Source organism: Atractosteus spatula, chromosome 1, assembly GCF_055471065.1.
Source record: "Atractosteus spatula isolate fAtrSpa1 chromosome 1, fAtrSpa1.hap1, whole genome shotgun sequence".
Taxonomy (NCBI): Eukaryota; Metazoa; Chordata; class Actinopteri; order Semionotiformes; family Lepisosteidae; genus Atractosteus; species Atractosteus spatula.
The window spans coordinates 20797845-20811094 of record NC_142706.1 but is presented as its reverse complement, the minus strand read 5'-3'; the positions used below and the strand labels follow the sequence as shown (position 1 = coordinate 20811094).

General features: G+C 37.2%; 1 protein-coding gene across 1 annotated transcript in view; it reads left to right on the top strand.

Annotated features, from left to right (window-relative positions):
• The window catches only part of cntln (centlein, centrosomal protein), a 190471-nt gene that overhangs the window by 110611 nt on the left and 66610 nt on the right, over window positions 1–13250 (top strand). The window contains exons 15-16 of the mRNA XM_088933536.1: window positions 6720–6811; window positions 11205–11695. Of these exons, the coding sequence (XP_088789662.1) occupies window positions 6720–6811; window positions 11205–11695 (583 nt within the window). The remainder of the gene's footprint in view (window positions 1–6719; window positions 6812–11204; window positions 11696–13250) is intronic.

The following is a 13250-nucleotide window of genomic DNA, read 5'->3' as shown; positions in this document are numbered from 1 at the left end:
CTTAAATTTGATGTTTTGGCTACGTTTTTGGTTGAATCAGGTCTTGTCTGTCCAAGGTTGTGCTTCTCTGGACTGAATCCAGAACAGCAATATATATATATATTGCTATATTGTTGTGACCAATAATGTAATGTACAGAATTTCAGAAAATGATACTATTGTTTTAAATCAAACTCTTCTGCCGTTTTGCTCAAGATGCAGATTAGTACTATATGAACTTGCTTTTTTATATTCCATTTTTATTGGACAGCTTGGAAGTGCTTTTATTCTTTACACTATATTTTTATCATCCCTTTCCATAAGTTTAATCTCAAGTGTTCAGTTTTATGTTTTTTTAAGAACAAACTTGCTGTTCTTTCCTATTAAAGTTGCGGTTTACAAATCTTTTTTAGGTTACTATATGGAACCAGCTGTCTTTCCATTTTACATTCTGAAATTTCACTCCTTCTCAAGAAATGACAACACCCTGAAAATCTGTTCCATTCCAAGAAATCGCGTCTAACTGGAGACATCCCTACATGGCTTACAGTTTTCCCACACTCAGATCACCACTCACATTGGGCAGATACAAGGTGGATTAAAATTGTCAAATATGACTCGTGTCCACACTCCAGAAAGTTTAATGCTGTATTTGAGAATTGGGCCCAAGACGACCACTGTGGGTATTTTGCTATCTGGTTCTAAGTACAGTAGGTCACATCAGTTAGAATAAGATGGTACAATCCCTGTGTAAATTTTGTGCATACCTTCTTCTATGCTTTTATATTCTTATACTTTATATATAATATGGTTAATATAACTAGTGCAAGGATATTACAAATACTCATCCAAGGAGCCAATGCAAAACCCACCTGTGTCTCTACTATCACTGATATTTTTTGTTAAATAGCAATGAAGTCATCATACTAATTTACTTATGCTACATCTTTTGTGGACATGGGCTGCCTGTTGGTGTATTAAAAAAAGTCTTTAGTGGGGTATTGACTGAGAAGTCTCACTTCCTATTATTCTGCTAGAACCTGTAAAGAAAACATTTTGAGTGCACAAATTTATTGTGACCGAAGGAGGCAGTAATACAGTGTGGACATTCCCAGTTGGACAAATAGGAACATTTTTTAGTACAAATCTCAAGGTCGGTTGTGGAGAGAAATGAGTACCTTAGTCTTTCGGCAGTACATATTTGATATGCAGTAGCATTCCTGGTACAGTACCTTGTGGCTGGCTCATGTGGATGCTTCTACTTGCTTCCATTTCTTTTGTGCACACCACTGCCAAAAGCATGGATTTCCAGCTTGGAAATGAATTAGAGTTTCCTGAAACGGAACTTGCGACTATCAACAGGGAACTCATTTAATTGGAATCTGATCACATAGTGACTCTAGAAGAAAATCCGCTAAAAAGACGTATCCACAGCCTTGGATTGGCAATCAATTGATATTTGCAGCATTATTTGGTGAAATACAGTATATACTGTAAGGTTGAAACCATGAAAAATGAGCAATGCAGATTTAATAGGACAATATTCGAAGCTGTGTGCAACACAGCACAATTTGATCCAGTTCTTTGCTCTAGGTCATGGCTGCCTAAGCCATTTTCTGCTAAATGAAAAAGTATATTTATCTTGAACCTCTGATTCAAACCTAGTCTGCGTCTCAATTTGCACCTTTAGATTGTGGAAGAGTTTCCCTTGTAAGTTTGTTCAATTGATTTTATATTTAGAAAACACAAAAAATACAGTATACCTATTAACACCCTACTTGCTAGATATTTGTTAGTTAGCTAATAAACCACTAACACAGATACAATGTTAGATAAAAATGAAAGAATGTGTCTCCTGTTTATATCTAATACCATCGCTTGTTGGTTCTGTTGTGACCCACATGGGTTTTCCATAACATGTCAGTAACTGTAACTGAACGCACAGGTGTCACGTTATATGTCAAAGTATGTTTTTTTGGAATTGACAGACTTGTGCAGGCTCCTAGCTGAAATACAGGCATAGCCCAAGAGAAAGCTCTTTTTGTAATTTCAGTGTCACGATACATTTACAGTATCTTAAATACTGATTCTTGCATATTAAAATATTTAAAGTGAGATATAGTGGCCTTATATTATCTATGTACTTAATGTGCAGTTTACATTGAGATCTTTATAGACATAACTATACAGTATACAATATATAAAGATTATTTAAAAAATGAGATTATTCATCCAAGAGGATGAACATCCCTCCCTCCTCCAGAAAAAAAAATTATAACAGAGAACAAAGTTTAGAAATATTTGTCCTGCAGATCCCTGCTTGTCTTACAAATTTCAGTTTTTAATGATTATGATCTGCCTCCTTTTCTTGCTCTCATTTGTTGATTTAATTGAATGAAGGAGGTACGTTTCTATTAATCGATCATCTATATTTCATTTACAAAATAGATTTTTATTGGAAATTTAAAAAATATATATTTTTTATCATTCCAATAGATGTGCTTTTAGAAATCTTTTTTTGGTTTCTTGGCTTCCCGTTTTTGAGGAACGTTTTGAAGTTGACCCTTGTGTTTCTGTCTCACGTCTTTGTGTTTCAATTAAGGAGTTTAAAAACAAACCAAACAAACCATAAATTGCCCTGTAAGGAAAGTGAATTTAACTACAAAACAAAATCTATAAAACATGCTTCCTCCCAACACTGCATTGATTCCGATGAATGCCTTGACCCAAACAAAGGGTAGAGGTTGCAGTCTACCAGATAGACATCAAAATAAATAATAGCAGAAGATGAAAGGCATTTACACATTGGTCTTTGTTTCTTTCTGTGCCTTAGACAGTCATTAATGTATGCAGCACTGCTGTGCTTAGGGACACTGCACAAGTGGCTTGGGAGCCACTGGATTAGTATCAAGGTAAAGTTGAGGTACGTATTCCCCAACTGCAGGAGAATGGGATAATTTGCCTCTTTCTGCTTAAGGATCCTGTGTGTTGCGCTGTGTTCATAAGATGCACACATGACAATTAATTGGATGTGACATGTGCGCAAGACAAAAGAGCTGGCTAATTTAATGTAACAAACTTGTTAGCCATTGCTAATGCAAAAAGGAATGTTAACCTATGGAGAATATCCCTCTTCTTTGCCCCCTGTACTCTCTTGCCCGCCAAAGGTTAGCTGACTTGGGAAGTTAGTGCATCAATATTTAACTTTTTTAAGCTCATTCAACAAATTGGCTACTGGATACAGCATGAAAGTTTTTTTTTTAAAAAGGGAAGCCAAAAAGTTTCTTCTTTAAACTAGCAAAAAGTTTTTTTTTCCTTTTGTTTCTTTCTCTCCTGACTCTTTAAAACAGACTCTTTTTTTTTCCTCCCATTTTTAACCCTTTGTGTTTGATGCTTCTGAGTCTGAGCGCCTGGAGAATGGCAGAGTAATATAGCTGGAGGCGTTGTTTTCAGCCGCGACCAAAGTGCTTCCTGTGAAAGTTGCATTCATTTGGAAACCCAAGAGAGTCTGAGATGCTGATTTAGCAACTGCACTAAAATGCGCCTCCTTGGAGTTTTGTGGTCTTTTCTTCCTTTGCTTTTTTCGTGCAGAAAAACATATGTTTGATAGAAGATGCAACATGCTGGCTTTGCTGTAAAAACCAAAGCAATTGGGGGGAAAAAGAATTTAAATGTGAACACAGCAGGTTGATAATTTGTGCCAATAATAAGTAAGAACTAGAATGCAATGTGATGGGACTCCACGTTATTCTCCTTTATTTTTTGTTTCTTTGCTTTATTTATGTTACTTTGTGTACAGTTCAAGCGTTTATCTTAAAACTAGTTGTCTGGTTTCATAAAACTATATTTGGGCATGAATCAAGAATGAAAATGTTAAGGAAGGTGACTTTCTTCTTTAGAAATCAGAATAAAGAGCTCATTAGGTTTTAATGGGGAGCCCCATAAATATGCTAGATTGGTTTGTGTGAGGCTTGTATTCTTATAAATAAAGGTTTGTGTTTTAATTAGAAGCTACACAATTATTGATGCAGTACAGAAACATCCTACATTCACAGCACACTTGCATTGTTACCTGCTGTGCCTTACTTTAATATTTTACTATATTTTGGAGCTCAGCTTCAGATTTCTAGTTTTTCTTTCCATTTATTGGACCAACTGCCAGCAACTTCCAAATAATTGCAACTTTCTGTTTTCCAGAAGCTTCTAGTATTTTATTCAAAGGAACATTCCTATATTGGATTTACAATTTGTGTTTGGCGGATGGATCAGACTTTTAATTTAATGTGGCCTGTTGTTTAATGAAGAAATAATCTAGATTGTCTCTGCACATGACATTTAATTCCCTGTCTACCTTATACACTGTTGCAATTTGGGAAGGATGCGGTGGCTCTGTGGCTAAGGATCTGCGCCTGTGGCTGGAAGGTTGCTGGTTTGTATCCCATGGCCGGCAGAGGAATCCTACTCCGTTGGGCCCCTGAGCAAGGCCCTTAACCCCAACTGCTCCAGGGGCGCCGTATAAATGGCTGACCCTGTGCTCTGACCCCAAGCTTCTCTCCCTGTCTGTGTGTCTCATGGAGAGCAAGCTGGGGTATGCAGAAAGACAAAGTCCTAATACAAGAAATTGTATATGACCAATAAAGTGATCTTATCTTGTGTTATGAACTGTCAAAGTACACAATTAAAATGAGGTGCAGTTGACTTTTCCTAGTTACTGTCTCATGAAGAATGGCTAACCTCAGTTCTTGGTTTATAATTTTTTTTACCTGTTGTTTTAGAAATTACTCCAGTTTACAAGAAATACCACGAAAGCAGGAATTCTTTCATTCAATAACAGTATGGTTTTACAGTAGTGAGTGGACTTTTCTGCAAATAAGATAATTCATCATTTCAGGATCAATAATCTTACTGTAAGAAAGTTTGGGGTAATTTCTCACGCTCTTTCATGTGTTGCAATCCCTTCTGTAATTTCGAAACTTGAAACTTTAATTTGAAACAATGCTGTATTTTATTCTATTACAGTACATTGCGTTTTGTAGCTTGTATAACTGTACCATACACCATTGGCAAAGTGCCAGAAAACATTAAAAAACTATTTTTTAAACACTTTTCTTAAATTCAGTCCATTCATATTATATATGACTGTACAGCTGCAGTCACTAAACAAATTGGGACACTTTACACTCTAGTGGACTAAGCAGTCAAATACTACTTTAATAAAGACAGCAATTGTTTGCAAAGCAGTTAGCATGCAGTTATTTTATGGCGTCAACACTAATTGGACGAGTGCTACTGATTGCTTTTGCTAAGATGTTATGTCACCAAATTACTGTTAGTCAAAGACATCTAAATTGTTCAGCTTCAGTGAGCTCTTTATTGCATAGAGCAAATTTCTTACTTGCTGAGATGACAAGTACTGTAGCTGGTGGTGCTCCTGGCCATGTTTAACTGTGTTTTGTTTTTACCCTGTACTACACTTTATTTCCCAGGTCTTTGGAAATGTAGTGCACACATCATGTGTTTTAATTTGTTATCTGTATACGCCAAATCTTTTTGGATTATTTGTTTTTTGTGAGTTCTGATACGTTTAGAGTAGATTTTTTTTAGTCAGATATTTGCCTCAAAGTGTGGATGGTAGCAATGCGTCATTGTTCATAGAAATAGGGAATATTTATCATGTGTAACCTTAAAACTACTTATTTTTCCAATTATGATGCTGATGCTGCTATGCCGTTTGCTAGCACAAATACCAGCAATAAATTGATGGGTGTAAATTAGAATGAAACATGCTTGCTGGCAATTAATTTGAGCTAGAAATTGAGTTACAGGATGTGAAAAATCTTATAACACAGTTTGTGAGATGATACAACTAAATGAGGTGTTTTGATATTCTGGATGCTTACTGTAAGTTTGTATACAGTAGGTTTGTTTTACTTTATTTTACTTAATTTTGGTTTTTAATGTACACTGCTAACACTCATAGTCCCACTTAAATGAGAATATTGGTTTAACTGTAAATTAACAAGGTTACATTATTTAAGTAGGATATCTATCTATATATCTGTCCTATGCATTCTTTATGATGCCTATGATTGACTCCTTGCTATACTGTGTACTGCAGTACTCATGTACAGTATTTGTATCACTCAGGCACCCTGTTGTGCTCTTTAATCAATGTTTGTTATTCAGCTTGCTTGGCACTAGGCTTGCTCAGCTTGCTTACTCACTAGGCTCAACTGCATAAACAATTTTGAAATACTTAAAGCTGTACTTCCAGTGGGTTAGCCACTGAAGAAGTTCAGTTTCAGAAGGGTCATTAAGTATTGCAGAACTGGGAAATCCCCTAAGGTCTGCTTTCACTTTAAAGCTATTGGACCTGCAAAGCTACAGTAGGTTAAGCTAAATCAGTTTTACTGTGTGCCCAGTTCTTGGATTTTCACAATTATTACTTTTTGAACTGCTACTAGTCCTGAAAGAAGATACAAACAGATTAGACTACCTGGGCACCTACCACTTAATTGCAAAGAATGCGTCTTTTAAGAGAATATCTTAAGACTGACTAGAGCAATTATGCGACTTTAAGGTAGGAAAGCCATCTTTGCAAAGAACGGCCAGACAAAGTGAAAAGAAAATAGATCTAATTATTGCTAATCGAGTCTTTATAGAATGCGGTATTGAAGATGACAAGGTGCTTGTTTGAGCTAGACACGTCATGTCACAATATGTGCTTTGTTCCCTGGCAGAGCTTCTCTTCAGACTGGAGGAGGATGGTGGGGTCAAGAGCAGCACTCCCAAAAAGGAGGACAAAGACAGAACGGAACAGTCATTACAAAAGGTACAGATAAAGAGATTTCCCATGTGCCATGGTTGCCACTGTGAATGAAGGAAAAAGAATGGAAAATAAAATGAGACTACTTTGCAATTTACTAGCTCCAGAATAGGACTGATCACGTATGAACCCTTCAGCAGTTGTAGAGGTTAAAGCTTTTACTTTAATAAAGTTGTCTTTAAGTGTTCCATCTACACTCGCAATCCAGTTTTTAATTTCATATGATGCAGTTATCTGTTTTTATTGGCATTTCTATAAGTCTACAGCACACCCCTTTTGATATACACTAATCTGTGTAAATAATATACTGAATATGCTGTATTCCCTGAATTAACAACAGAATTCCAAGTATCTGCTATCTTGAGTGTTGTTCTATGGATTATTGAATGCTTTGCCATAGATCAACGATGTTTTTGCTCAAAAATCTAAATGTCTTTTCATGCTTGTGTAGAAAGTCGTGCTCTGGTTAACTCTACATCACATGAGCTAGAACATCCAGAGTTAAATAATAATTAGTAAAATGTTAATAAAACCAAAATAAACAATGTGAATTGAACTATTATGTACACCCTATATTTTTGCACACCAGATGATCTCATAGAATGGGATGTCCAGAAGATTTATAAGGAATATCTTTAATGAATCTTAAACAAGATTTAATAAGATATAGGACTTCCGTGAGTTCTAATTGTTAGTAAGACCATTTGAAAAATTATTTCCATTTCTCTGGCCGAAAGTGTTGTTTGGTGAAGTTCTGTGTTTTTCAGTAGGGGTGAATTCCAAGGTGAATTTATATTTTTCAAAAAGTTATACGTCAATAAAAAAACACAGAAGACAAGGGAATCAGCTAAAGATGAGTAATCTGAGATGCAGTTTTCTTTTGTTTTAGGGGTTCTTTCAGGTTAAAAAGCCCAAACTGATTAAATATTTCAGGTGTGCTGTCCTGAATGCTCTAAAAAGTGTTAAAGACAGACTGTAAGTCTCAGTTTAGCAAACGTTGCACTGGGTGAAAACAGCTTACAAAAGTCCATCTGAATTCTGGAGCTGCTCTGCCAGATCCAGAAGGTAAAATAATTAATGAATCTGGACTTCAAAGATTAAAAGCAAGGAATAAGCTTTAGTTGTCCAAGATCAAAAAGAGATAGACTTGGGTGAAAGAGACACAGAAAACGTTGACCACTGAGGACACAGAAGCCCCTCGACCAGTTATAAGCAATTAAGGGACTATCAAACATATTCTGTAAACCATTCAAGATTTACAGTTATACTGTATTACACTTTCTTACAATGGTCTTTGTTTTTTGTTTCACATTTTCTGGAACTCCTGTGGCTGTCTTCATAAAGACGAGCAATCGGGAGGTATTTCATTCTCCTTGCATTGTCCCAGTTGCCAGATTTTGCAGTGGAAGCACTGAGGTCTGGGGAGTTCCATCAGCAGGAGTTTCTTTATGAGGGTTGCTGTGTAAGTTTTGAACCCGAGCCAGACATGTCTGGGAGTGTTTTGAAGCCCTCCGCTGATATTCTCTTTCCGAAATCCGCACCTTCTGAACTTCTGTTCCAGCAGGAGGTGGTTTGCCAGATAGCAGGTTTCCGTCACGACCGGCCTCCCCAGCCTTCCATCTTAAATTGAGTTGAACATCAATAGTAAAATCGAAGTAAAGGGTGTCGAGGAATCCTAAGTGTTTATCAAAATCAGGTGTATAGCTGAAATTGATAAGAGGAAGGGAGAAATGGGAGAACTGCCTCCTTTAAACATCTTGTGGATATAGTAAAAAGTTACTGAGACATATGAACTTCCTGAGAATCGAATCTTTAATTGTATTTCTTTATAAAAATCCACAAATCATTCTTTTTTTTGTTTCAAACTGATGAATTTCTGTCCGTATTATCTACCAATCTGTAAAACCAGGCCACTTCGATCTGCAGAATTTCTAATCTTCCAGTATACATTTTGGTGTCAGAATGTCAGCTACAGAAATAATAGGGCACACCAGTCATAATGAAGTACAGCTACATTTAATTTCCTACTGCGTATCCACTGAATGAACATCTTCATTGCTAGTTTCTGCGTAGAGTAGATGATCTCTGGTTTAATGTCTTACTAATGGCAGATGGAGCAGCATGTCCTTTAAATAGTCTGGAAAACGTATCATTCCCTGTTTTTTTGGAGGCTAGTGCTGCATTTGTGGACTGTGAATTAAGTTGTTAGGGAGTAATTTACAGCAGATGATACAGTTGCATGTACTTCTAACAAATGCCATATGGTCAGGTAATGAAGGCTGTCATCTCGTTATTACTGAATGACAAACATCATGTTAAATATAATAACACAGAGAAGAGGAAATGCTGCCGCTAATTTATTTTTAGGAAGGGTGAGTAATTGAAATAATTCGGGCCCCACAGTGTGTGGATGTCACACAATTTATTTCAGTCTATCATCAGTAAGCGAGAGGAACAGTAATTTTGTTTGAAAGGTAACATGCATAGTAGAGGCCAGAGAGTGCCAAAATAAAGGGAGATTGCCTCGGGGTATACACCCAGCAGGCATTTACTGTTCTTTTTAACTGGCTTGACAAAGATTTAACATAGAGACAAAATAGACCTTTTTTGTATTTAGTAATGGGTGACAGGAGCTTGTGTGAAAGTCAACAGTCCACACAGGCTCTCATAATAGAGTTCATTCAGATGGATTTGCCAACCCACAGCACTTGAACTTTAAAAAGAAGTACCTTTATCTATACAGTACCGTACATTTCTTTAAGGCTATGTAAAACAGAGTAACATCTAGCCTGGTAAGCTGGTAAGAATGTGTGGATTTCTATTATAATATCAAAGCACTAAATTAAAAGGAAGGAAAAGAACAAAGCTGTCAAAAGTGTTTCTGTAACTTTTTAAAGTTTCCGAGTAACTGACAGCCTACAATAAAAAATACAAAAATAAGGAGTCTCTACCTTTCTGCAGTAAAATAATACCACATTCTCAGATGAAAAATGACTAAATGATGTTTTATACAGTAAAAAATAAAACCGAGTGCCGGCAATACAGTATTCCCTAGAATTATCAACTGACTAATAGCTACAGTACATCTAACAACAACTTTTTTAACAAAGTGTCCACACTTTGAGAACAGTAATTTCCACTTACTGTATATTTACAGTCAAGTCAAAAGTATGTACTGTGTAAAAATGTACATAAAAAACATCTAACAACAACTTTTTTAACAAAGTGTCCACACTTTGAGAACAGTAATTTCCACTTACTGTATATTTACAGTCAAGTCAAAAGTATGTACTGTGTAAAAATGAAAGTGAACTTTGATTAATAAGACCAAGATAAGAATGCTTTTTTGCAGATGGAAAAGTGGAGCATAAACATGACACTGTATTGTTGATGTTTGCTCACATTTGTATTTTCGCTAAAAAAGCAAAGCTTGTATTTTTCAGCAGCAAATCAATTCTTTCAATCCTTTATAACAATTACTTTCAGCAAATGAACAACGGTAATGTTAAAGTATTCCAAATGGTGTAATATCTACCATTAGTTTGATAATGCTGCTTTGATTCCAAGTTATAAGCTTTAGGTGTAATGCAGCTGGTTTGTACTGATTTCGTGTGGCTAAATTCTGTTATATGTTGATTATTCAGTTGACATAACACAATTTAGGCCTATTACCATTAAAAGCAGAGCCACTTAATCCCGTATATACTCTAGAAAAATGGAGCCTGTTCCTTAATCCTATTTGACATATGACTTTAATAGTTCCAGAAGATTTTTATTTTTCTTCTCACCCAAAAATACATACCATCCATCACTCTGTGTCTTCTTAATATCACAAACATCACTGAATAAAAAGACTTGCACTCTAGGGACGGGCAGGAGTGTCTTTAAGTGTACAACGAAAGAAAAATGTTATTCCCACAAGTTGATAAACAAGAAAGGTTGACCTAAGGGATTAACAGCAATAGAAAATAGTTTTTTTTCAGCCACACTGGCACTGATAAACCACATGAAATATAAGCAAGAAAGCTGGTACTATTGCCTCCGCTGTAACATCAATCACTTACTATAGGAAAAGTGCATGTGGCAACATGCACTTTGTTCTTTGGTAAAAGTATTTACTAGTAATTACACTGTTGCTCACATTATTATTTCACATAAGTAAAATATTTAAGTATGAAATTAAGTTTTATTTTCCTATCTGTTGTTTTTTATCCTCTTCCGTGCTCTGTCTTGTAAATTAACATTAATATTTACAAACTCTTAATTGTCTAAGAGTCTATATACTGTATATAGGCCCTGTATCAAAAGTAACCATCTTCAGTTTTGTTTCATCTGCTAAACATGCTGTTACTGCAGCCATGGTTTTTAGACCAGATGCCATATTGTTGGTCTGCTGCAGATTAGCCATCTGGAGAAGAAGATGAGAGCGCTGGAGAGGGAGACACAGAGGCTGTCGGAGGCCAACGAGGAGCTGACCCGGGCGCGAGACGGGCTGCAGGTCTCCCTGGCCCGGCTGCGCCGCCAGGGGGAGGCCAGGGAGGCAGCGGCGGCGGCGGTGGCGCAGGCCAGAGGGGAGCGGGAGCAGCTGCAGGCCACCGTAGCCGAGCTGGAGAAGCGAGTGGCCGCCCTGAGGGGGCAAGTGACCGACGCTAACGAGCTGAGGAGGGAGTGCAGCCGCCTGACGAGGCAGGTGGAGGAGCTCCGGCGGGAGCGGGCCGCTGCGCGGCGCTCGGGCAGCAGGGCAGGAGGCTCCAAGGTTAAATTCAAAGCAGCCCGGGCCAAACACTCACTCCGACGGAGGCGAGCGTTCCTCAGTCAGTCCATCAAAGAAATGAGGAGCTTATTCGAGAACTTCAATAAGGACGACTGGGAGGACATGAGCCGAGACAGGTACTCCTCTCATTATTTTGGGCATATGTAGCAAGGGGACAGTGTGCATATGCAAAGCATAAGCAAATGGGGAGATTGAATTTCAACTACTGTCGATTTGGTATTCAGGAGAAAAAAAAAAGAAAAAAAAACTACTGTCAGATCCTTTGAAATATCCTGGGATGTCTTGCTCGGAGCTTATTGACTGAAATTTGCATGCAAAATTAGCCACCTCTGCATGAGCAGTTGAACTGATGCCAGGAAATCCAGAATAAGGCAATGCTTGATTTCTTCCAGTGATGCCATTTTCATGCAGTCATGAGGCTTGAAATTGACAGTTTGGCAGGTTGATTTAATTTGCTGGCCCTTTGCATATTCACCACTGACAGCTAAGGATTCCCAGGCAAGCCTACTAAGTCAGTTTAGTTATCTCGTGACATGTCGATCCAGGATGAGAAACCATTTTTTTTTCTTCCCTTAATTTAGTTAGATAAATTTTGAATGACCCATTTCGGCTTTCTACCAGATGTCTACAAGCTGTTTAACATCCTTTAAATTAAGAACCATCCACACTAATTATTTCATGTATGTTTTATGCAAAGCCACTGAACGAACATTTATTGAATGATGGTTAAAAATGATGTGGTCTCTTGCAGTTCTTAATTGAAGTACTTCAGTGCAATTTTTAAAATAATAAGTTAAAAACACCATTAAACAGTGCACAGCTAAATCAGAACTCATGGATCTCCAGTATAACAAAGATAATGAGAGTTATTTTTATGTTAATTAATATGTCAAGGGAATGTTTAAGACACAGTTAACAGTTAAAGTAAGAGTCAGTTTTGCTGGCAGGTTAACACATTCCCTCCAGGAATTCATCGGGAAAAAATGTAGGCTATATCGTCTAAATGCCAATGACCTGATCTTACTTTTGATCTTACCAAAGCTAACTGCCTTTGGCTGTATTTCTTAAAACCACATCCAGTTTTTGTCTTTGAAGGTAATGCCATTCTCATTAATTGCCTGGAAACATATGATAAAGTGTAATTTGTCAGTTCTATTCAGTGAAATGCAACTAAAGAAAATACAGTAAATGTACGTTTCTGGATTGGTAACACATTTAACTTCATCCTGAATTTGAAGTTCACCGTTTTCAGTATACTGTAGCAGTCTGTCTCTTATGCTCATTTTAACTTGAGGCTAAGTAATTACACCACCTGTGCTGCATTGCTTTCACTGCTTAGCAAATCTCTTACACTGACTTGAGCGGGGTCAGCCTTCTCTTGCTCATAGCCGTGACAGACATGTCACTCAGGCAGTCTAATAATTTCTGCCTGTGATGAATGGCATTGCTCAAAGGAATTCCCAGGTAAACAGGCTTATGCCATGATTCATACTATGAGTCCTGCCAGAAGGTCATGTTCTTGGAGTCAATGGATGCTTGGTGAGGAACATAAAAGAATACTATGACTTTGATACGATTCATAGCTCTGTCAACCACATTAGTGAATAAAGTCCTATGTTATCCAACATCTTTGTAGGTTTCCCATGTCTAAAAACTACTGTGACAGGTACC